A 25,831-nucleotide genomic window follows, 5' to 3' on the forward strand; every position below is an offset into this window, starting at 1 on the left:
GGAATAATTTCTACTCTTGCTACTTTATTAGTATTACTCTCTCAAATTTCCCTAAAGGATTATGTTTAGGAAACAAAAAGCGTTATGAAAATTTAGACTTTTGACCATTCATAGAATTAGTAAACATCTGTAAGCTACCCTCATCTTTCTCATTCTAGTTTTCACCATGTTTTTAGGACACTGTCAATATGTTCTGTGTCCCAGCATGAACAGGACTTGGGGAGGAGATGAGAAATGAGTCCTTTGTAAAGGTAAAGAACTACTTTAGGTATATCAAGCCATGGGTATCTTATCCCTTTACTTGAACATAAGAGAGTTTCTTTTCTAAGAAAGCTGCAGTAAAGGTGCAGATTCAAGGATCTAGTTAGTTACAAAATATGATCTTGGTAGGAAATGAGCAAAACCCTGTGGGCATGGATAAAAGAAGAATAATCAGCCTAGACAGAAAAAGCCACTCATGGTATCATAATGTTAAGGCCTGAGGTGGACTAGAGACACAGCTAGACTAAACATTACCTAAAACAAAAGCAAAAACAAAGCACAACAGAAAACAACCAAACAACTAAATGAAATTTAAAATGTCCTTTCAAAAGATTAGCCAGGCCAAACTGGTCACAAGATAATCTTCATTACGGTAATTTAGTTACTTTGGTCTTATTTTAATTACATGCAGTCGTTTTCTTGAGGTGAATTTGACAAAGAAGGGCAAATATGGACGGCTGTGTCTATGAAAAGGAGATATTCTCATAGCTGAGCACACTGTTCATATGAAATCAAAGGCCAAAATACCTGCACAGCCTTGTAAAGTAGGAGCACTGGATCAATATTATACTGACTTCCTCCCTGATCTTACCTACCATTAAATACAGAAAAGCCTTTTGGTACAGGAGGCTGTGCCTGACTATCACAAGCATTCCCCACATAGCAAATCTGAATGAATCACTAGAACATTTCCAATTCTGAACTACTAGTATAATATTTACACTCTTTTAAGTTTACTAGAATTATTATTTTGACTATTTCTAAAAATATATAAGCCCTTTCTATGTCACTCAGCCATAAGGCATTCAAGTCAACTAGAGCTCTTAGTCAAAGCTGATTAACAGGTGAATTAAGATGAGTTAAGGGAATAACAAAATATTTGAAGATAACACAGCTATGTGATACACAAAAATGTAACTGTAACACTTACCTATCAGCCCCTTCTCCAGAGTGAAGGTTTTGTTGGTAAACATACATTCAAAAGCCACAATGTGAAAAATCTTATTCACTGTGTTGTGAGTCCCAACTATTCGAATATACCTGGGGGTAAAAAGAGAAGAAAATCTGTTGAAGAAAATGAGCTTCCATCATAACAAATCCAAAGATAACAGAAAAAGATACACTACGTAAACATACAGCCTACCAGAGCACGGACTGAAAGAGACTCTGAATAGGCTTCAGACCCTGTACCTGCTCCTTAGGGCTAGCTCCAACTGAGTCTAGAAAAATTACAGCAAAATTAGGGAGGTACCACTTTCCAGAGAATGAAGTAGAACTTAGATTTGGTTTACCTAGAAAATCAAACCAGGGGCTGTTCAGCTCAACTCCCAAATGTCAGTACAATTTTACATCCATGAGACATTTACGCTGGAGAATAACAGCTTCTATTCTTACCTTGTGGTTAGGAACATGCCTGTGCATAGGTGCACAAACACACACAAAATCAAATACTTTCCAACTCAATGAATCTTTCACCCATTGGATGAAATGCATGAAATCAATACTGCTTTCTCATTTAGAGTAAAAAAAAAAAAACAAAAAAAATCCACAGAAACTACTGAAAACCACTCACAGTTTCTTGTATTTTAATGTTGCTCCTAAATTCTCATTAGGATGTGAACCCTATATTCTTACGCCAGTCCCCAGCGTGACTGCTAGGATGCCTTCTCCTGGCCAGAGGAAGTGATGTGCAGAGGTGAGCCAGCCTGCGCTGCAGCCTCCCTCCTGGCCGCAGGGAGCTGGCATCTGCACACAGTGCAGAGTTTCGTGGGGCAGGTCTCGAGCATCTCAGCCTATTCACCCTCTGGGTCTCCCTGGAGGCTTCACCTCTGACAAACAAGCATTAATCTTGGAGCAACTTGCCCCTTTCATTCTCCAAAGGGACCTGACAGTTCACAGGTTAATGAACAAACGGACTCTTCTGAGTGTCACTCAATTCCATGGGGAACCAAATGTGCTACACACATCCTGGAATTCAAAAGAAGGGCAAGGCAAAAAATAACAGATGAACTGATAACACTCTCCCAAATTATGAACTATGTGCTCCGAAGGATGCAGCGTATTAAACGAACAGATTTCAATTAGCAGATGACAGACTGGGCAAGGTTTTAGTAATATCTTCCCTCCGCTGTGTAAAACAACCTTCCATTTAGATGATGTAATTTTACTTCTGAGTTAATCGCTGTTCACTAATTTGGTAATTTCCTTACATTTCTCATCCCTCCAAGTTAACTGTATAATGTAAATGCCAATTTAAAAAAATTCACATTATAGAGGCTATATTTGGGGGTTCTGTGTCATGAGCTATTTTCCCTCCTGTTTCTTCAAGCCTGAATCTCACTGCAATCCCTGTGCACCTCATTTAGCCATCTGCTCCTTGACATGAGCTGATCGCTCATCTTCATAACCAATAGTAATGCCCTCTCCTGGACTGGCTGCTCTGTGTTCCCATCCCCGCTGCAGGGAGACACCATTCTTCCTGTGTGGAGAGTCAGGGCAACTGCTGTGCTCACCATCGCCCTCTGGGTAAGCAGGAGGTTGGCTATGATCTGTTCTCTCCAGCCTTCAGGGCAGACAGAAGGTGTTGTTGACTTTACTGGGTTTGGGTAGGTGGATGGGGTTCACTTAAAATAAGTTCTAAATGGTCTGAGGAGAACAGATTGTGTTGTTCTTTACTGCTGGCAGTAACAATCTCTCTGGGCTTTCTGGAATGGAAGGGGTGTTGTTAAGCCCGGCACCTTGGCCTGAATCTAATTTTATCCATTTCCTTAAACCCACAGGAACTCAACAAGCAGAGCATTTGCAACCGCACATGGTCGTGACAGTGAGTGCTGCTATCTGCAACCTTGGAGGGAATGTGGTTTGGTGGAATTTGATCAGATCATTTTCCTGTTCTCTAGGTCAAATCTTTCAAAGGAGAGATAGCTTTCCTAATACTGAGGAGATAGAGGAACAAGGGAGGGACTAATAGGACCTTCCCCCAGTGGCAGTTCTTAAGGTTAACAGTTCAGGCTGACCTAAGGGGATGCACTAATGTTCCCTCACTCTCTTTCTTTTTAAAACATTATATGGAACCAGTCTCCAAGTTTAGATAACAGTCATTCCCCAAATTTTACCCTGGTGTAAATATCAGGAGTGGGAGAAATTAAAGAACTTTCCCCTCTCTCATCCCCCGATTATAGGAAACTGAAAATAAAAAGCTGTACTGGAATATATTTTACAGCCTTAATGATAGTGTTTGTGATAGCTAATAAAATAATATATATGATTGCAAAAGCATTGAGAGATGCCTCCAGATAAAAAAAGTTCTATATAAATGAAGATAATGTTATCTCTGCTGCATAATCCTGAGGTCAAATTAGCAATTCACCACTGTACATCACACTTCTTGATTAGCCTGTTATATGTAATGCTCATAACAACTTTAATTATTCTAGTTCTACAATACTCTCTAAGTCTCCATAAAATTATAGCCTAATTTACAAAAGTAGCATAAAGTCCTTACTCAAATACACATTAAAAAATGGTAACAAAGTCACAGCAAAGAAGCCATGCTCCTTTTCTCCAGCAAGGAATCGTTTAGCCGAGGACTCTGTCCTTCACTGAAGATCTCGACTAGAAATAGAAAACAGGCTTTAACTAATCCCCCAACTTCAGTGACTGGTAGGGCAGCCTGGAGCTCTCCATTAAGAACTCAGGGGCCCTGTCCAGCTCAGGGGAAAGCGTGCCCTGATCCAGGAGCAATGTCCAGAGGGAGAAGGAGGAAGCACCATCAAGGTACCATCCTCAATCACAGGCAGATTTTCTTTATGAGGCGCACAATGGAACATCCTGCAGGCAGCAGTTACCACTATCCAAGCTACTGAAAACCCAAGGGCTGGGGATGGGAGAGAGAGAGTTCTCCCTACCTTTTTTTTTTTTTTGAAAAACAAAACTTGCTTCTGGGTTATGACACCTAACAAGAAGTAGATCCTAATTTTCTTTGTCACAAAAGATTTCGAGTAAAAGGTAAAACTTAAGCTTAATTTTTTTCTTTCAACATCATCTCTCCAATGCACACTCAGACTCTGATTTAACCTGATGATAAGGGCAGTGGCAGCTAGTGACTTCATCAGTGTGCAGAAAGGAAAGCTGCTGAAAAATATGACAGCTATCCTTTGTTCTCTCTGAGGTCCTCAACAGCAGCTCAGACAGTTGGAAGATAATTAAAACTTAAACAGGGATGAGGAAGGCAGATATGCAACAGATTGGCCATTTCTGATGGAGATGAATGCTGTCCACACAAGCTCTGGTGCACAGTCTGTTTCCAATGGTCTCCTCCCTTCCCTATGTTAGCTGTCTTCTAGTCCTGCTCACGACTGGGGCCTCAACAGTTCCAAACAGGCTGTTTCAGTGCAGAAGTTTCTAGGAGCTATAATATTGTGGGTGAAAAGAGATTCTTCTTTGATAAAATTAAACCTAAACCCCCCATGGATAGCACTGTAAAACTGAGAAGCACTAGAGTTTTGAAGTACCAGCTTTAGTGGCTAACAGAACCAGGTTTGTCGCCCAGCTCTATCACTTAATTAGCTGTGTCGCTATGGGAAAAGAAGCTTTAAACCTTTGAATCACAGTTTCCTTCTCTATAAAATGGATCAATACACAAATCTTTTTGATATTTAAGTGAGATAAGTAGTTAAAGTATCTAGTGCAGGGTACGGCAGAGTACAGTATCATTAAACAGAAATGCAAAGAGTATATCCTTGGAAGCAGAATTTCTTTTGGACTTTGAGACTGTTTGGTGTCTGGGAGCGCATTCCTAACTATGGGTGTTAAAGTGGTGCATCCAGGCCCAAAGATGGACCTCAAGAGCACAGGCCGGGATTAGCTGTCCATTTAGGGCCCTAAAGTATAGGTGTTATGGGCCATGGCGAGAATCTGCATTCCAAATGCAGATTACCTGGCTCTATGTCACTTCCTGCTTTAAGCCCCTAGTCTTTAGAAAAGTCTATTTTAAATGTTCTTGACCTAAGTAAGCTCTGCATAAAGAAACAAGGAAAGAATCCTTTGCCCATATTTGGTCCAGCTACCCATGCCTACAAAAGAGTTTCTTTTTTTGTGTGCAAACTCTGGAAGTTTGGGGTTTTAATTTACCAAGAAAAATAGCACTTCTTACAAAGAGACACCATAATACCGTGACCTAGAAAATTTTTGCCTTGGAGATTTCATTGTATTCCCTGCCTGTTCTGGGGAGGTACTACAAATTCCTATTCTTAATCTTCTTTCCATCATTTCTTGTCAGGATGCTACCGTATTTCATTTCTAAGCCACAAACAACACATCTTTAACAAACTGAATACAAAAAGCAGCAACTCGCACCCCTCACTTTAAACCTGTTGGGATACTTTGTTTCTTTAGTCTTTAGCCTACTTGTGGTTACAGTTAACCCTTAACCTTTGCCTCTAGTTTTATGATCACCTAACTTCTGAACTGAGCAGATTCTATTACAAGATAAGATTGAATTCAGCAAAAAACATTTAAATGAGCTCTCAAGGGATAAACTAAAGCCAAAGTCCATCAGAATTTTATTCTCTTGTAAACAAAATTTTCTTCTCAAATTGAACTTTATATTCCTGGGTTAAACAAAGACTCTGGAGAAAACTAGAGGTAGCCTAAGGCTGGGATCCTTAACACAAGAAGGAACCCCTAACATTTTGGCTCTTCCTCTGAGGTCCCTGTGGAGAATTTTGCAGAGGAAGACTGTCCTTTGCTGTGGCCAGAAGCCACCTGACAAGAACTTCAGCTACAGCATTTTCTAGGGACTCAGGACCATGTAGGTTTGGAATTCACCATTTCCACAATTTCCCATTTGACCTTTCCTTGCAAGGAGCTATGTAGAATGTACATAAATAATTCTCCAGCCCAAGAAGCTGGTAACATCTGTGGGTTTCCCCAGGACGATGTTTTCTTCTAGTTCTAGGTACAGTGTTAATGCTCTTCTAATCAAACCCAGACCGGAGGGGAAAGTGACTTCAGGTCTTGTTGCTAAGGCAGCAAGTGGAAAACAGTTTACTGCCAGAATGACAAAAAGCTTCTAGAAAAAGCATGTTGCAACAGAACAGATTTGCTACTCTTAGAAAACCTGCCCTCTGGCTGATCTGTGGAGCTATAGATTCTCCTCCACTGACTTCAGCAAAGGGTCCCAGCAGCATTTGCTTATTTGAGAGAGGAAGACTTATTGAAAGGTTAAGCACTCTGCAGAGTTAGCCTAAGCAGAGGCTACTGTCTTGGAGAACAGCCCTGATACTGTCTGACCATTAGCCCTGCAGAGGGAGCAGTTATGTTCTAGTAACTCCACTACTCAACCTGAAGGGCAAACAAAACAAGAAGTCATTTTGTTTCCAGAGAAAATTGATGCTTTATAGAATCAAGCATGCAGAGCGGATAAGACTGGTAAATAACTACTAACACATCATAACCCAGTGCAACCCAAAACAGAAAGTCATTTCAACATCAGAGATAAATATTTAAGCACTGTTTTTTATTTGGGGGAAATGTGCACTTTGAACGGTAGGCTCTTTTCCCCATCTCTGCATATGTAGAACCTAAAACCTACCATAATGCCTTCAATCTATGAAAACATATTTGAAATTAATATCACAAAAGAACTATAATATTTATTTACATAAATCATATGAAAATGATAATAATATGTAAATTTGCTTAATTTGTTTCTACTTGCACATTTACCAGTTAATAGCCCCTGTAGGTATACTGGGTAAATCTGATATTGATCAAGATTTAAGAAACACTTGCTAGATACAAGAAATTCTGCTAAACACTGTTTGAAACGGACCACAAAGACAGGACATAAACCTTCATCGGGAGAAGTTCAGAGTGCAGTTTAGAAGCTACGACTAAGACCCATCACACTGTATGATTTTTGACAGGATTAAGCCCAAAGAATGACCTACGTGCTAGTCAGAGCTTCACAATACATTAGATATAAAATCGGGGGCAAGTTCCTTAATTTCTCCCAGTCTCAGGCTCCATATTGGTAGCAATGGTAAGTAAAAAGACATAAGAGCTGCTGACCTATTCACATATGGTAGCCTAATCTTAAAATAGCTAATTTAGCAGCATGAACTCTAAAGTCCTCCCTGTAAACAAAACAAACAGCTAAAAGAGAAATAATCCCTTCCCCGCAACCCACACACACAACCACTGTCTTATCCAACAAATATCAATATTAACCGAACAAATACCAATATTAACCGAGCATGCGTCAGCTACTCCTGCTGGGTGCTGGGATAGGGGATTGGATACTACAGTAAAATCTATTCCCCATGGAATTTACATTTCAGGTCAGGAGACAAAAACAAATTTAAAAAATCAAATAATTAGCCACTGGTTGGTAAGTGATCTATTGATATTTAGCATACAACTTCATAGACAAACTTGCTAAACTGGAAGGATAAACAGTTATATTAACAAAAACCTTTCCCTCCAGGAATAAAAGAAGAGTCAAAAGGGAAGGCATGACTAGCTCTGCCTGAGAACATGGGTATACTGTAAATGAGTGTATTGTACATATTTAGCAGGATATAGGCAAACTTCTAATTAAGTAGATTTCTTAGGAACTAGAAAGAGGAACTGATTTGAATTCCATGGGAAGAAATGCCTTATTTATTTCATGGCTTAGTTTTCTTTTTATTGCTTTTTTTCCCCCAGAGAATTAGATCTGCAAATTTTCAAGGGATTACAGAAAGACAAGATGGCAAGTGAAAGACATAAAACAAAAAGTGAATGAGAGAGAGGTATGGAGGGAAGAAAGAAGGGAGAAAGAGAAAAGAGGGATAAAGGGAGGAGCAAGCGGAGGGAGGAGAAGGGGAGAGAAAGATCATGAATATGCATAAACCAATCCCTTCTCTGTCTCTGTTATGTGCTACTGTGAACAAAGTCTCATATGGGAGTACTGCTAACCAATTTTACTACTCAATGAAACATTTGAAACCAATACAAAGCATATTTTAAGAAACAGAACTGAATTACCAAAAGTTCAATATTTGCATTTTTTCATTAACTTTTCCCTTAGACCAAGATGCTGGGAGCAGAAAAGAGAATTTCACCAGTTTTATCTTTAAAATGGCTGCATTATCTTTTTCAGTTTATCCAGTAGGCTGTGCATTTCCAAGAATGTAGACAAATGAGTCTAATGGAATTGTGCACTAGAGAAAAAGTAGAAGAAAATTAAATTTGTTAGTCTCCCTATGAATCTGTAAGAACTCATTTGGTGGCTATGACCTGTAGCAAGCCTGCTTTAGGATCATGATGGGTAAGGGAAGTTTCTCTTTTTTAAAACCTAAGACTATGGTGGGGATATGCCACTTATTGTAACTCATAATTTGAAGGGTTGGAGGAGCCTGTTCTTTTTTTCCTTTTAGAGTAGAAGATTAAACACAGAAGGAAGAGAGGCAAAGAGAAAGAAAGAATTCACCTCTCCCAGAGGAAAAATCTCAGAATCCTTCTAAGAATGTAAACATCTGACATACTGAGAAATAAGACAAGAATGGCCTAAGATGGTCAGAATGACGGAAGTAAACACTGAGCCCCAAGTCAAAAGAATAGCTAAAGACAGCACAGGGAGTAAGGAAGGCACAGGTCTTCACTCCAGACCCCTGAGAAATTAGCACTGGAATTAGAGCAAAACCAGCTTCAGAACTCATCCCATACGCTAGGCCTTGCATGCATTATTTCCATTTATGGAAAACTCATACCCTATACACTTATACAATCAGGCTGGAGATTTCACAGCTCAACAGAACACACATCCATCAGAGCCTCTGTATTCTTTATGAGCTATGCAAAGAAACCTGTGTTCCAGGCAATAACAGGTGCTAACAGAGAACTAACTGAAATGTATTTGGAGAAAACAAGCTCAACCCAGAAAAGCCACACACTTGCCACCTACTATTTCAACACTGCTTCAATGCTCACAAAAAATTTCAGGGACCCTCCTTTGCCCTTTGGGAAATTCTGGACCTTTACCTAGAGAAACCGATCAGGGAAAAGGAGAAAAGAAAAAAACGATCCACAGATTTACATAATCCAGGTATCAGTATAACTACGTACAAAGCTAACAATCAGAAGCAGAGTAGTCAAAGCAAACAAAAATAATATTACAGAAAACTTGAAAAGACCACTCACACCAGCAGCACAGGAAAAGCGAATGATAATAGGAGACAGAGAAGCACTCTTGTCCTGGGCACCAAAACTGGTGTGGTATGTTGTCTCAGGGTTTGTTAAAGCCAGAAGTGGATGGTTGATTACACTGTAGAAGCCTGTACACTCCAGCTTCCAAACAGCATGAAAGAATACTAATTGCAGCACTAAGAGATTTCTGCTGTTAAAATCTGCAACGTGTTAGAACTTTAACACAAGCAAAACAGAAAACAAAAGAGCAAGATGCTCCAAGTGGTGCTGCTGGTGAACTACAGAGCCTGTAGCTTGTCATAGGGGCTGGGCAGACATGGGACACCTTCAAAGCTAATGGTTTGCCCAGTCATTTTAAAAGACATTTCCCTGTATTCATGCCTTTTGTCCTCTGCACTGATGAAGTTTTGAAGCCTGTCCCAAACCATATGTCTACTGGATTAGCAAGCAGGTTGGGAAGTGGAGCAGTTTGGCAAGGATTTTTTTTTTTCTCCCTCCCCAAAGCTTCTTAAGAGTTCAACCATTCATGACATAGACTTTATTGGCACAGCATTAGTGTTAAGTCCATGATCAGAAAGAAAACGTCAATCTTTACACTTGGCTCAGAAGTTCAAGGAAAGAAAAACTTACGAGTGAAATGCACATAAGGTAAAAGTGCACTTTGTAAGAGAGAATTTATTTTTTAACAGACAAGAGGATTCTATTCTATGACTAAAGTCACTGCTACTGCTGTGGTGTTTGGAATTCTCATGAAAATAAAACAAAACTGGCTTTAACTGTTTCTTTTCTTTTAAATTTTTAAAAGAAATTTTTATTAATCAGTTCAGTTCAGTCACTCAGTCATGTCCAACTCTGCGACCCCATGGACTGCAGCATGCCAGGCCACCCTGTCCATCACCAACTCCTGGAGCTTACTCGAACTCATGTCCATCGAGTCAGTGATGTCATCCAACCATCTCATCCTCTGTCATTTCCTTCTCCTCCCGCCTTCAACCGTTCCCAGCATCAGGGTCTTTTCAAATGAATCAGTTCTTCGCATCAGGTGGCCAAAGTACTGTAGTTTCAGCTTCAGTCCTCTAATGAATATTCAGGACTGATCTCCTTTAGGATGGACTGGTTGGATCTCCTTGCAGTCCAAGGGACTCTCAAGAGTCTTCTCCAACACCACAGTTCAAAAGCATCAATTCTTTGGCACTCAGCTTTCTTTATAGCCCAACTCCCACATCCATACATGACCACTGGAAAAACCATAGCCTTGACTAAACGGACCTTTGTTGGCAAAGTAATGTCTCTGCTTTTTAATATGCTGTCTAGGTTGGTCAGAGCTTTTCTTCCAAAGAGCAAGTGTCTTTTAATTTCATGGCTGCAGTCACCATCTGCAGTGATTTTGGAGCCCCTCAAAATAAAGCATCTCACTGTTTCCACTATTTCCCCATCTATTTGCCATGAAGTGATGGGACCGGATGCCATGATCTTCGTTTTCTGAATGTTGAGCTTCAAGCCAACTTTTTCACTCTCTTTCACTTTCCTCAAGAGGCTCTTTAGTTCTTCTTTGCTTTCTTTTCTGCCATAAGGGTGGTGTCATCTGCATATCTGAGGTTATAGATATTTCTCCTGGCAATCTTGCTTCCAGCTTGTGCTGCTTCCAGCCCAGTGTTTCTCATGATGTACTCTGCATATAAGTTAAATAAGCAGGGTGACAATATACAGCCTTGATATGCTCCTTTCCCAATTTGGAACCATTGTGTTGTTCCATGTGCAGTTCTGTTGTTTTCTGACCTGCATACAGATTTATCAGGAGGCAGGTCAGGTGGCCTGGTATTCCCATCCCTTTAAGAATTTTCCGTAATTTGTTGTGATTCACACAGTCAAAGGCTTTGGCGTAGTCAATAAAGCAGAAGTAGATATTTTTCTGGAACTCTCATGCTTTTTCAAAGATCCAGCGGATGTTGCCAAGTTGATCTCTGGTTCCTCTGCCTTTTCTAAAACCAGCTTGTACATCTGGAAGTTCATGGTTCACATACTGTTGAAGACTGGCTTGGAGAATTTTGATCATTATTTTGCTAGCATGTGAGATGAGTGCAGTTGTGTGGTCATTTGAGCATTCTTTGGCATTGCCTTTCTTTGGGATTGGAGTGAAAACTGACCTTTTCCAGTCCTGTGGCCATTGCTGAGTTTTCCAAATTTGCTGGCATATTGAGTGCAGCACTTTCACAGCATCATCTTTTAGGATTGAAATAGCTCAAATGAAAAAAAAAAACCACATCCTGCTCTGGAAACATGCAGGTATTCTCTGCTTCCCTAACATGATGAAATTTCATGATGACTTAGCGTGGGACTATTATCTTCAACTGGGTCAGGTACTCAGAAGGCCTTCACAATCTGGAAATCCATGTACTTCAGCTTCAGTAAATATTCTTAAATTATTGACTTTTTCCCCTGGATTTTTAAAAATCTCTCTTTATGAAACTCCTAGTTTTAAATATTGGACCTCCTTATCTTTACCTGTACTTTTATACTTCCTCTATTTATCTTTTTTTTTTAACTCCATATAAGTCTACCTTTTGTTCTAATGTAAACATTTCACTTCTGGGTATATATTTGAAAGAAGTGAAAACACTAATTTGAAAAGATACATGCACCCCAATGTTCACAGAAGCATCACTTACAATTGCCAAGACACAGAAGCAACATAAGTGTCCATCAACAGATGAGTGAATAAAGAAGACATGATAGACACACACACACACATATTCATACAATGGAATACTAGTCACAAAAAAGAATGTAAATTTCCCATTTGCAACAACATGGATGGAGTTGGAGGGTACTATGCTGAGTGAAGTAAGTCAGAGGAAGACAAACACTGTATGATATCACTTACATGTAGAATCTAAAAAGCAACAATAAACTAGTCAGTATAAAGATACAGAAACAGATTCACTGTATCAAGAACAAACTAGTAGTTACCAGTGGGAAGAGAGAGGGAGGGAGGGCCAAGATAGAGGTAGGGGATTAAGTGGTACAAACTATGTATAAAATAAATAAGCTACAAGGATATATTGTACAACACAGGGAATACAGCCAGTATTTTATAATAACTATAATTGGAATATAACCTTTTAAAAATTGTGAATCAATTTTTGGACACTCAAAACTTATACTCTACATCAATAACTCCCCTCCATACACAAACTATATATAAATTCCTAACTCAGAGGGCAGGAATTAATATCTCCATTTTATGGTTGAAACTGAAATTTAGAGGACTTTAGTGCATCAATCAACTGAGTTGCTTATCCCACCAAGTAACATATTAGTTTATGGTTTCTTATTGGTGCCAAAACCCAGGAATCAGGGGAAGGAGTGCAATGTATTGAAAAAAGGTCCTTTTACTGGTCTGAAAAACATTCGGGTCAAATTAGCAAAACGTGAAAGTGAAGTCACTCAGTCGTGTCCGATTCTTTGTGACCCTATATGACTGTAGCCTACCAGGCTCCTCCATCCATGGAATTTTCCAGGCAAGAGTACTGGAGTGGGTTGCCATTTCCTTCTCCAGGGGATCTTCCTGACCCAGGGATCGAACCCAGGTCTCCCACATTGCAGGCAGACACTTTACCATCTGAGCCACCCCAGGTCAAATTAACGGAAAGAATCAGGTTGTATCAAGAAGTCAGTCAATATTTCAGAGCAGGCACGGTTAGCATTGGTAGTGATGGGGTCGGCAGCTATCAACATGCTATGATGGGTGGGGAACCAAAGATCTTCCTGCCCAAAGAGGCTTCTTCCCCCATCCTTTCTGAAAAATCCTCTTGGAGTCATTTGTATTGTCATTGTCTCCAGGTGGGTCAGAGGCCAAGCAGTATCCCAGGTGCCCTCTATACAGTCTGAGTCCTGCAGTCATTGAGTTCAGTAGACGTGGAGTCACTAAGAACTGGTTCCCTTGGTGCTCTTGTTGAATGCAGCCTTTCTTAGAACTGACCACGTGCACTAGCTCTGCTCTCTGTGAAGCATGAGGAGGTGACCACAGGAGGGTTTTAAATCATTTAAAGTAGGGCAGGAGGTGTCTGAAGCAAGGTCCTGGAGCAACACCCCGCTGTGTGCAGCAGAAGGCGAGCAGGACATGGTGGCTGTCTTTATCATTTTTTCTTTTTTTTTGTAATTTTGTTCTACTTTATGGGAGAGTTCTTCAGCCTTATCATTTGTGCACTCTACCAAGCTTTCCATTTCTGCATTAATATTTTAAATTTCCAAATGTATTTCATATTTTTCAAATGCTCCTTTTTTATGGCTGCTTCTTGGTCTAAAGATTGCTAGATTTACTCTAATCTCTCTGAAGATAGCAATAATTTTTTAACATTTTCATCTCCCTGTATAGTTTTTTTCCTATTTGTTTTAGTCTTCATGTTTCTCATTAGTTTCCTTGAATGTCTGGTTGTCAAGGAGGTTGTCAGGAGGGAACCGAGACATATAAAAGGAAATTATGAAGATATAGTTGCCTGAATGGGTCAACAGTCAGTAAAACCTCACTTTCACTTTCAGATTCTTTAGTTCTCTCTTGGACTGATCATTATTCTAGAAAGATGTTTCTAATCGTATGCCTGGAAGATATGGGCTTGACTACCAGAGTTTCAGAGTGATGAAAAAGGAAAACATATGTGTGTGGTAGGGGAGGTATCACTGAAAGGTGGAGTCTAAGCCTCAGACCACCTCAACTTCCTACAGTATGATCCTTCTCACTTGTGCCCGGTTTCCCAGTTTAGAGACCTTCTGTTTTATCTTCATCAAAGAAAAAATTTCCAAAGTCAGAAAGAGAAAGACAATACTGTATGATCTAACTTATTTAAAAATAGATTAGAATGATAGTTGCCAGGGGCTGGGAAGTGAGAGAAAAGGGGAGATGTTGGTCAACTGGTACAAATTTCCAGTTATAAGTTCTGGGGATCTAATATACAGCATGGAGACTACAGCTAACAACTGTATTATATACTTGAAAGTTGCTAATAGATTAGATCTTAAGTGTTCTCACCATTAAAAAAAAAAGATACTTCTCTGAGGTGATGGAAATGTTAAATAAACATATTATGGTAATCCTTTCACAACATATCTATGTCAAATTGCCATGTTATGACCTAAATGGGAAAAGAACTTGAGAAAGAGTAGATACCATGTATGTGCATAACTGAATCACTTTGCTGTGTACCTGAGACTAACACAACACTGTTAGCCAACCATGTTGTTGTTGTTTAGCCACTGAGTCATGTCCAACTCTCTGCAACCTCATTGACTACAGCCCCATCAGGCTCCCCCGTCCATGGGATTTCCCAGACAAGAATACTGGAGTAGGTGGCCATTTCCTTCTCAAGGGGATCCTTCTAACTCAGGGATCGAACCTGCATCTCTTGTTTGGCAGGCGGATTCTTTACCACTAAATCACCAGGGAAGCCCTAATCAACTATACTACTATGTAAAATAAAAAGTTTTTTTAATCACCATGTTATGTATCATCACATTTAGCCTACACAATGTTATATGTCAGTTTTATCTTAACAGAATTGGAAAAAAGAGAAGAAATAATCTTCCAGTTTTCTATCAGAGTGGGAGAGAAGCAGTCAAAGTTGAATGAAGTGGGGAAGAGAAGCCAGAGCTCTTAATTGTTCCATAAGCACACAGTTAACGAATTGTCCTCATTTTAGTCCCTTCCTACCTACCTCCTTCATCATAGCTTCAAAGGTGCCTGGTGCCCCTAATTTCTAAGCCTCTGAGGCTCTGAGAGTTTAGGATTCCGTTTTTCTTTTTTAATTTACATTATTTACTTATGGCTGTGGGGCTACTCTCTAGCTGTGGTGCATGGGCTTCTCGTTGCAGCGGCTTCTCTTGTTGTGGAGCATGGGCTCTAGGGTGCTGAGGCTTCAGTAGTTGTGGCTGCTTGGCTCAGCAGCTGTGGCTCACAGGCTTAGCCGCTCCACGGCATGTGGAACCTTCCCAGACTGGAGATCAAAGCCCCCGACTCCTACGCTGGCAGGCAGACTCTTTACCACTGAGCCACCAGGGAAGCCCTGGACTCAAGTTTTCTCGAGCCTGTTAAATCATTAACCAATTGTTCATCTGCTTTACAACTTCTTCCATGTTTTTAATCTCCTCGTCCCATTTTTTTCTATCTCTGTAGATTAATACTTTAAATTTTTTCTTTACTGTCATTCTAGTAGAATCTTGTTCTGAAGGATGTGAGAATCAATGTGTGTTCATTCTGCCATCATCATCTGAAAGCTTAAGTATAATATTTTTCACCAAAGTGTGTCCATGCCTGTAATTATGCCTATAAGGATAGAGGTTTGATCTTTGCTGGACTCACTCACTGAGTCTGAGACCTTGGGTCTTCCAAGCTGCTATGGCCACAAGGGTAAACCTTTAAATCGCTCTGGTACTTAGGACAATAACACAAGAGATAATAACCATTCTTCCTCATCTGCTTCCCTGTCTTCAGCCTGAGGGCTACAACTCTTTATTCTTATTCTTTCTTGTCTTGAAATAACACTGTCACCTTGTAGCTGCTCCTCCATCCCCTCCCCTTCCTTGTCCTATTCCTTCTACCACATCTTCAAATGGTTCCCTCAGATTATTTAGCTATTTTATCTTCTAAACTGGTTTTTCACTAATTAAATGTCCAAACAGGGATATGTCCAGATAGTCACATAAATTATCACCATTCTGCAGAAAGATTCAAATCATTGAGTTATTGTATTAGCCATAGTCTCCCTCTCTCAAAAAGAAAGAGGGGGGTGTTAATTCCCACTGAGTAAAAATAAAATAATTCCGTTCATCCTCACGCTGAAACAGCTGCACAGACAGTATTGGCTGCTCTGTTTATCTTAATAACTGTGGAAAAACACCATCTCCTCCCTTCCCACTCTCTCCAGAACAATCACCATGCTCCACATGCAGATGGGGTGATTAAGACTCTGGAGCAGAGACAGGCCTGTCTGGTGCTCTTCCTGCACATTCGTGCTGCACCCTTCCTCTGCTGCTGTCACAGGACCCAGTTAGCTCAGATAACAGCTGCTGCAGGGGACCTGATAGATTCAGCTGTGGGTCGCCTGGAGGCTCCCTAAAGTCCCAGCCCATCCAGCTGAATCGAAGCAGAGCTGTGGGACGTAAGTGCCAAAGTAACAGAAAGTACATACTGTACATCCTCTTTAATCTTTGCAGTTATTGCAGCAGAAGCAAAAGAAGAAGGGACGGAAGAACAAAGAAATACCTCACAGGCATGGGGAGTGGGGTGGCCAAGAGTTCTAAACCAGACAACTGGAGCACAAGATGCAGGTGTAACAGGAAGAAAGCTTTCAACAAGGCACCATTCAAGTTTACTGCTTATTCCAGGGAGTCCAAGAAAATTCTCAAGGTTTGGTTTGTTTTCATTCAGTGAGTTAGGATTTAAGGTAATAGGAAATAATTTCCAACTGACTGTGAACTTTTTGTGAAGATAAGGAAAGTTAAGCACACAGGATGCCCAACCATCCCTGTTCCTGTTTGCCCAGGACTGTGCTGGTTTTACTACTGAAAGTCTCGCAGTCCAAGAAGCAGATCAGTCTCAGGCAAACCGGGACAGATGTTCACCCTCCACCACCACCAGCTATTTCCCCTTCCAGGACTCTGTGAACCTGGGCTGCATTCATTTTCTGCTCAGCATTCTCCTCATCTTCCAGGGCCGCTCCTGCCACATACATGTTCTCCAGCCTCTATCACACACAGCCAAACAGACAAGGGCATGAAAAGGCCATTATGTGCTTGACTCTCAGTGGAAAAGAAAACCTTGTCATTCATTCAGAGTCCTCCCAGCTTCCTTTCTGGAGTCCCCATCAGAAGCACAAGTCTTCTAGCCACAGAGGTGGATCAAAATGATCATGGCAGAAACTGAAAACACGGCTCATCTCAGAGCCTGAAGAAACAGTGCATCCCTCAGTATCTTTAAAATGCTAAACTTTAAAATGCTAAACTCCAAAATGAAGGAAGCCAAAGAAAACTCAATTACACAGAGGCTGATAATTCCGTGTGCAGATTACTCAGGCTTTCTTCTCTGCCCTCCCCTCCCTCTGGTCCCAGTCATTAGGCCATTTCACTGCTCATTAGCAGGGAGGAGGAGAAAGGAGCAGAGGGGGAAAGTCAAACTAGCCGATTTTTCTATTTATGAGCAGGTTTCTGAGGGAGGGTGTTCAAACTATTGGCTCCAGAGATTCTTTGGTAGGAAGAGAGGATGGGGAATTGGAGGCTGTGGCATAGTCTATTGATTTTAATCATTTGGTCTCTCTTAATTTCCAAACAGAAGAAATGGTTGCCCCTCTATTTTCACTGAAAAGGCTAGCAGAAGTATAAATGTTAGACAAAAAGAAAAAAAAAATACTAGTTAAGCCACTTAGGATCCCATCTTTAAAAAAAAGTCCTTTGATAAACACCAGAGACAACTGGTAATACTGCCAATTCACAAAATAAATATAATTGGATGATTATGTATTACATTTTAGAAAATTTACAGACTACATTAAAGAAGTCCTTCAGTTCAGGTTAAATGTGAAATTCCAATTTGAGAAAGACACCAAAAAGAGCAATTCAGTTTTCAAAGTTAACTTCTCAAAGCCTCTGTTTCCTCATCCATAAAAGGGAAAATAACATGACCTGACTTCAGGGAGTTAAATGATACATGTGTTAAGTGGTTGGTCAGTACCTAACAAGGCACATACTAAGTGCTCAGTAATTGGCATAATCACTAGCGAATAGCAGGTACTCGCTTTTATGACTATATCTGACATCATTAATTTAGCAATATTTTAAATTGAGGAACTATTATATGCTGAATACTGTGAACCACTAGATATGGAAATAAATATGAATGAATCAATTCCTAAAAGGCCCAAGGTTTTAATGCAGACAGTTATTACAATATATATTAATAAATATTATTTTATAAGTACTACACAAAACAGCATAGTAGCACAAAGGAATGCCACGTAATCCAGACTGGGAAGATTAGAAGGCTTCTTGGGTGTGGGGGCTTCCCTGGTGGCTCAGTCAGTAAAGAATCACCTATAATGCAGGAGACCTCAGATGTGATGCTCAGTGCTGAAATATGAGTGGGGATGTCAAGAAAAAAATGTGCATGGAAGAAAAATCCAGGGAGAAGAGTAGCATGCACAAATGCAGGAATGCAACACCCAGGAAGTCTGGGAGGACTGTGGGCTAGGCAGTAGAACTGAGTCTAGACTGCACTTGGCTGGAACAGAAATTAAAAATGGAAGCACAGGACTTGGCTATGAAGAGTAAAACAAGATGATGCTACAAGGATCTGTTCTACCCATCAGTAGGTGGAAGTTATTTGAGCATGTTTAAAGACAAGCTGTAGGGGAAAGAACTCTGTGCAGAGGGGTAAAGGCTGCTCTTCCTACCAATGAATGAATGGTTTCTGATTTAAGAGTATCACTTACCAGTTTCAGTGAGACAAGGTCTTCCTGGTACCTGTTTAAACACTGAGGGGGTTTGAATTGATGGTTCTCCACCCTGGCTTCCCATCAGAATCACCCAGGGAACTTAAAAATATACGGATGCCACCCTTGGAGATTCTAATCAGAATGAGGCAGAGATTTTAATGCACACCTCAGGGTGGGAACCATTAGTCTAAATCATAACAAGCACCTATAGTCATACATAAATAAAAACACATGTTTCAAGAGCAAAGGTTAACTACCTTGGGGTTAACACTGCTCCGGATTACTGCATTCCACTTTAGTGTACTGCCACTTATTTTTCTGGCTCCATCACTAGCTATTTCAACTAGAGGCCCTATGTTTGACTCATGGTTTATTTCTCAGTGTACATCAGGTCTCTATGCCCTGCTGGTATGGTTTCTGGTCCTGGGCATACCTTTCTCCCCTTATTCCCTTACTTCTCCTGGAAAGCCCAACTCAAAGGGCACATGCTTCATGTAGTCTCCCATTAGTACTGACTTATCTTAAGAAGCAGTAATTCCTCCCTCACCATTGTTCACATAACTTCTATTAGAGCATGTCTCACATTGTATGACTCCCAGGGGGTGCAGTGGTAAAGAATCTGCCTGCCGATGCAAAAGATGCAGGTTTGATCCCTGGTTGGAAGTAGGAAATGGCAACCCCCTTCAGTATTCTTGCCTGGCAGGCTACAGACCATGAGGTCCACAGAGAGTCGGACACAGATGAGCATGCACACACACACGTTGTATGATAGTTAAGTGTTTGCTTTTTGGCCTTCCCTATTGAACTCTGATATTCCTGAAAATAGAGACCTTTTCTTGCTTATTTTCTTTTTCAAAGCAACCAGCATAGTGCCCAGTAGAATGCAACAGTGTCCTCAAATGTTATCTAAATGAATGAATCAACGTGGATAAACAAATAGTAATAAGAACTGTACTTAAGAATACAAGAATTTAAAAAGACTGTTAAAGTTCATCAAAGCAAATAATATTTATGTGCAATTACTTTTTAGAGGAGTATAAGTTACTCCCAAAGAGCAAAGGATAAAGAATATTTCATGGGTGTTTTACAGAGTATGAAACTAGATGCTTATTTCTTGGTATATAAAAACCTCAATTAAACAGTGCATCTTATTTTTTAACTTCCGTTTATAAGGTAGCCAAATGCTGGTGGGACAGTGCACAGACAGTGCCCGGTGGCAGGATTTGATGAGTATAGAGAAGAAAGGAAAAACACCAGTAAGGTTTCTAAGTGACAACTGTCAGCAGATTGGAGAATTGCTTATAAATACAATAGAATTAAATAACCATGGTATGATGGCAGAGTTGCTCAAATATCATCACAGAGGAGAGATAAAAGTTCCTCTCTAGAAAGATGATGATACTGAAATCTGGTTTTCACTCATAGGAGTGTCAGTAACAGGAGAGAGTGGCCCGGAAATGACAGAACTGAATGATTTAAGAGAAGATAAAGGTTTAACACACACACACACACACACACACCTCTCCTGCTTATTGCTATGAGAAGGTGTATATTGCTTACTTCTATGGAATTCATCAATATCTATTTTTTTAAAAGTTACCCTAACTCTGAAAAGTCTACATGTAATAATCCCCAATAATTATGATTATGCTTATCCTGAATACTCTGGGAAAATACTCTGGGAAAAACAGAAAGGAAGAAGATAAAATTATTTATGTAATCAGAGAAGTACAAAGAGGATAAAATGGCTCGAGAGGTACATTACTAGAAGTAATGGGAAGAAATTAAGAAAATGGCAAAATTGGGTTGCACATCAGACATTCTCTCAGCATGATTTTTACTGCAATGTGAAAGCATCTTCTAGAATAATAATGCTAATTTTAAATGCCCTCTTAATAAAATGCTCAGGTTGCTATAGCCTATTAGGCAGCAATTAAAATCATGTGAGCTGTGCCACTTCTTTCTCAGGTCTGCTGCAACATGACTGTCGCAGGGAGTAACAAGGCCATGTGAATCTTAGGCACTCTGGGGTTACACTGGCCAGGCAAAAGATGGAAAGCCCATCATTCAAACCATTTAAAATTGGACACAACATTAGAGAAGAAGCAGTGGAGCTGAGTGGGACGAACTAGAGAACCTAATGTAGCATTAAGGAAAAAAATCACCTTCATTCACACCAAGGGACATTTGAAGGACACTATGTTTAAATTTTGGACTCACTTTGCGGGAGGAGTGAGTGTCAACTGTCCTTGATCTTGCAGCTGACTCTACACACAGGGACTCCCTCCTAAAAGGACTAAGTAAAGCACTGACAGCCTGACAGGGAACAGTTTACATCTTCAGCTCACAAAGAACTTCCCTTTCTTCCTTCTTTGGTTCAGTGATGATGATGTCATTGTGCATCTGTGGCTTGTTATTTTTATATGGACACAAAAGCAGACAGAAAATACATTAAAGTGATGTGTAATTTTCCATGCAAATGCTTTCAGACTAACAAGAGTTGTGCTTTATGATTAAGTGGAAATTGGTTATTTGCTTTAAATATTTATGATAAAATATTTAGATGTAACATTTAAGGAATTCAACTCATGAGATTAAAAAAACAAAAACACACTTTGCAATATTCCTTGGCTGACCTTGGTAGCTAATGTGAGATGGCACATATGGTACCTTAGCTGTGGAAGGACTTTATGTAATAAACCACAACCATGAAGAGTAGTCAGAATGGTTTCTGTGACTAGTTATGTTACCAAACCCAGGTAACCTAGACCAAATCCTTTAACCTTATTTTTTTTTTTTCCGGTTCTCCTAACAGGACAAAATGAAAATACTGACATACCACAAACTGGAGAAAAAGTAAGCCAAATAGGTTAATGAATAAGATAAGGCCCTGGGAATCTTGAAGTGATGAATTCTCTCTGCTCTGTGACTTCTTCCAGAGATTCCTCAAAATCATTCAGTAAGGTACCAGCTTGGTGTAAATGAACCAAGACCTAAGAAAATGAAATCCTCTGACAATAGAAACTGAGAGACTGAGCAGTTTCCAGACTCCAAAGGTGTTTTCAGGACTGTGCTAAAGTCTAACACTTATAACATCAAGGCTAATGTTGAATGATAGTAACATAATAATTACAGCAAGGAAAAAAAGGAAACAGTTAACATTTATTGAACACTGAGTATATGCCAGGCACTGTATTAAGCATTTAACCCATTTTAACTCATCAAATCCCCATGACTTATAAAGTAAAGCACTACCACTATCCCTGTTTTAGATATGTATAAACTGAGGAAGTAACTAACTTGCTACCTACCTACCTAACTAACTAACACTAACATAGTGTTTAACTAACTTGCTCAAGCTCACAAACTGGGAAATAAAAAGGTATGTCATGAAGGCTATGTTTCAGTATATCATATAACTGGCTTGCCCAATCTGGGACAGGGATGGCTTGTTGAACCACAGGTTGCCCTCACCTCCTTTTTTTTTTAACTTAAACTTGCATTTGTCTGTAAGTCAGGCCATAGACCTGGGGGCTAATCTGCATAGCTATGAGAACTGAAGGAAAACAAGTAACAAATATCTGACTCATTTATAATCATGCCATTCATGCTACTATTACAGGGCTTCCCAGGTGGTACTAGTGGTAAAGAATCTGCCTGCCAGTGCAAAAGATGCAAGAGACATGGGTTCAATCCCTGGGTAGGGAAGATCTTCTGGAGTAGGAAATGGCAACTCACTCCAGTATTTTTGTTTGGAAACTTCCATAGACAGAGGAGCCTAGTGGGCTACAGTCCACAGGGATACAAAGAGTTGGACATGACTGAGCACGCATACATACACAACTGAAGAACCAATCCCTGAAGGCCAATTCAACCCATAAGTAAAATTTTTGAATGCTCCTTAATGAACAATTTGTAGATAGAGCTTTTTTTCTAAATTTCTGCTTTAAAAAAATGGAAGAAAAGACTGCTTATAAGTTAGAAAACTGCTAGTTTCCAGAAATAAGGTTCAGAAGAAACAACAGGAAAGAGAGATTTTCATCTCAATGTCAACTGGATATCTCTCACTCAAAAGGAAGCAGTTAGGGGGAACCCTGGGTCTCATCTTTGCTGCTGTAAGGCATCTGGGTCTCTAGTGGTTAAGGATGAGAAAAATGCCAGCTTCAGTTCTTCAGAACTGAAAGAGTAGGACCTGCTTCATAAGCATAAGTGGATAGACTTGACTTACCAAAATGTAAAACAGTCTGTAAGTGAAATATTTTTTTAAAACCCACTCAATTTGATTTTTCATTTGTTGAGAAGAGGCTTACAATTTAAATTTGCAAAATAAGTGTCCCCGTTCCTTGCCTCCATCATGGCAATAAGTGTCTCCTTAGAATGATGTGCAGCCATTGCTTGGCAGTTTCCTCCAGCTTACTTTCAAGGAAAATCTTTTTCTGTCTACAGATTAATCTTGACAGCTATTGGGAGTCACCAAGGAACCACTCCATTTCCCTAGCACTGTGGGTGCCAGTCAGCTGACACAAAAAGCAAGGTCTGAAAAGGAAAGCTGTCCCCGAAGCACATCATACAAAGCACGCATATACTGTACACTTCATTACATGGCAGAACTGAAGAGTATATGTAAAGCAGAGGCCTGGCCTCTGAATTATTGGTTTATGAATTGAAAACAAAATATGTATTTAAAATCGAGTATTTTGGAGGTTGCTAAACATCAAAATGTTCCTAAATAGTTTAAGCATTCATCTGTGATTGATTTTACCAAAAAAAAAAAAAAAAGAAGAAAGAAAAAGTAGAAAAGGATGATAAATGTAATGGTGATCTATTTTATGGGCCTTTTTGAAAGAATAGAAGGAAAAAACAGATTTTCAGCTTTAAAACCATTCACCAGGAATGGAAAGAAGGATGATCTTTCCCTGCAGTGATACATGCTGTTTCTTCTAGTATTCCTGTACTGTTGCTATTGGAATTTGGCTGCATTTGGTCCTTGGTTAGGTAAGCACACGTGCCATGCTCTCAATGTCCTGAGCGTAGAGGCCTGATGACAGCTCCATTTTCAGCAATAAGGCTTCCAGATGAACACAGGTTCACAGGGTCAAGTTCTTTTTCTTGAGGTGCACACAGCAGACATTTACCCTATGAATACCTTCACCCACAGGTGTTTTAAAATGTGAACACTTTAGAACAAGAGTTAATGCAGATAAACGATTTCTGACTTGAACCACAGTGGCCAGAAACCTGCTGATCTTGCTTTCCCCTTCCAAAAGTTGCTGCTCTCAGCTCTGGCCCCAAGGGTGGCCAATAATTTACATTAAAAGAATGGGAAGATTAGTGAAATCTGGTTAATTCGACCATCTTTTTTTATAAGCAATTCATAAAAGAATTAAGACTAGAAATGTACATAGCACATTACATAGTAAAGTGGCAGTCTCTTGATACTTTATAGCGACCTAGCTTTCCTTGGAGAGAAGGAACTAAGAAAGTGATTCCTGGCATTGTACTGCAGCAGCGCTTGCCTTTGAAAGGAACTGCTGCTTTTCCTTCGTGGGGGGCAGCGGGGGGTGGGGGGAAGACAAACTACTCAAAGAAGGTACTGGATACTCTTTGAATTCTCCAATGCTACTCAACACTTAGATCTGGTGTCATGTACACAGTGAGGGCTCAACAGATACCTTCAGTGGAGGAAGTTATCAGCTATAGAAGAGGTGGAGAAAAGGCCCAAGGGAGAATAATTCTTGGAAGCTTCTAGCAGCCTCAGACCACAAATGGTGCTTTCTTTCTCAGCCAACAGAGTAAGTAGGTACATCTATTAATGTAAAAGATTGGTTTTTAAAATGTGCCTCTAATTCTAGATATTAGAATAACAGTTATTAGATATTAGTATAGAATATTCTATTCTAAACAGTTATTAGAATAACAGATATTAGATAACAGTTATTATGTACATCATCTTGAAGGAATGTTGCAGCAGATATGGCAAAAAAAAAAAAGACCTCTTTCTGAAAAATGTCATGTTTTCCCTTTAGTCCCTGTACGCTTAGTAAACGTGAAAGTGAAGTCGCTCAGTCGCGTCCACCTCTTTGTGACTCCATAGATTGTAGCCTACCAGGCTCCTCCGTCCACGGGATTTTCCAGGCAAGAGTACTGGAGTGGGGTGCCATTTCCTTCTCCAAGTAAACGTAGCTCAGTGTAATATAATTTTTCAGAAAGTATGTACTGGGTATATGCGTGGTCATGGTGATGTGATACTGGAAAGGAGGAAGAGGTGGTACAGCAATAAAAACTACAGATTCTTTTTGTCTTGGGCTTTAAACCTACTGCTCCTTTCAGGTCACACCACTGTTCTGCATCCTTTCATCCCCATCCTTTTATCACCTCCCTAAGGAGTCTTTTAAGACATTTTCTTTCTTATTGCCCCTATGATTTTTAATAACCTAGGCATACTGTGTATGCTTGTGTTGTGTATGTATATCTACATTTTACACATAAAAAGAGTAAGATTTTTTGGCCCCTAAAACCAGTTTTCACTCCCTTGGCAGAAAGTATTGATCCCTTCCAGAATGCATGTTAAGCTCCTTAACCGCTTTATGACTCACGGACCTCTCTGACAATCTGATGAAAGCTGTGGACCCTTTCCTCATTCCCATTCCCAATACATTTGTATAAAAGTTTATACACAATCAGAGCATTCATTAGCACCTTTGGAGCCTGTTAATGGGCCCTCACCTAAACACCCCTCTGCATGCTCTCTTGGGGTGACTGTATATATTCTCATCCTTCTAACTACATCTGAGTATTTGTGAATTCCAATTAATCCCTTGAGCCCTGATCAGGCTTCAGACTCAGATGCTAGAAATATCTATTTAGATGTCCCACAGACACGTCAAACTCAACTG

General features: G+C 40.0%; 1 protein-coding gene across 4 annotated transcripts in view; it reads right to left on the reverse strand.

Moving 5' to 3' along the window:
• The window catches only part of BTBD9 (BTB domain containing 9), a 418,007-nt gene that overhangs the window by 159,456 nt on the left and 232,720 nt on the right, over nt 1-25,831 (reverse strand). For all 4 annotated transcript variants that reach the window (XM_069564255.1, XM_069564257.1, XM_069564254.1 and 1 more), the window contains exon 7: nt 1,193-1,302. In XM_069564255.1, coding sequence (XP_069420356.1) covers nt 1,193-1,302 — 110 coding nt within the window. The remainder of the gene's footprint in view (nt 1-1,192; nt 1,303-25,831) is intronic.

The sequence above is a fragment of the Ovis canadensis genome, chromosome 20 (assembly GCF_042477335.2).
Source record: "Ovis canadensis isolate MfBH-ARS-UI-01 breed Bighorn chromosome 20, ARS-UI_OviCan_v2, whole genome shotgun sequence".
In the NCBI taxonomy this organism is placed as follows: domain Eukaryota; kingdom Metazoa; phylum Chordata; class Mammalia; order Artiodactyla; family Bovidae; genus Ovis; species Ovis canadensis.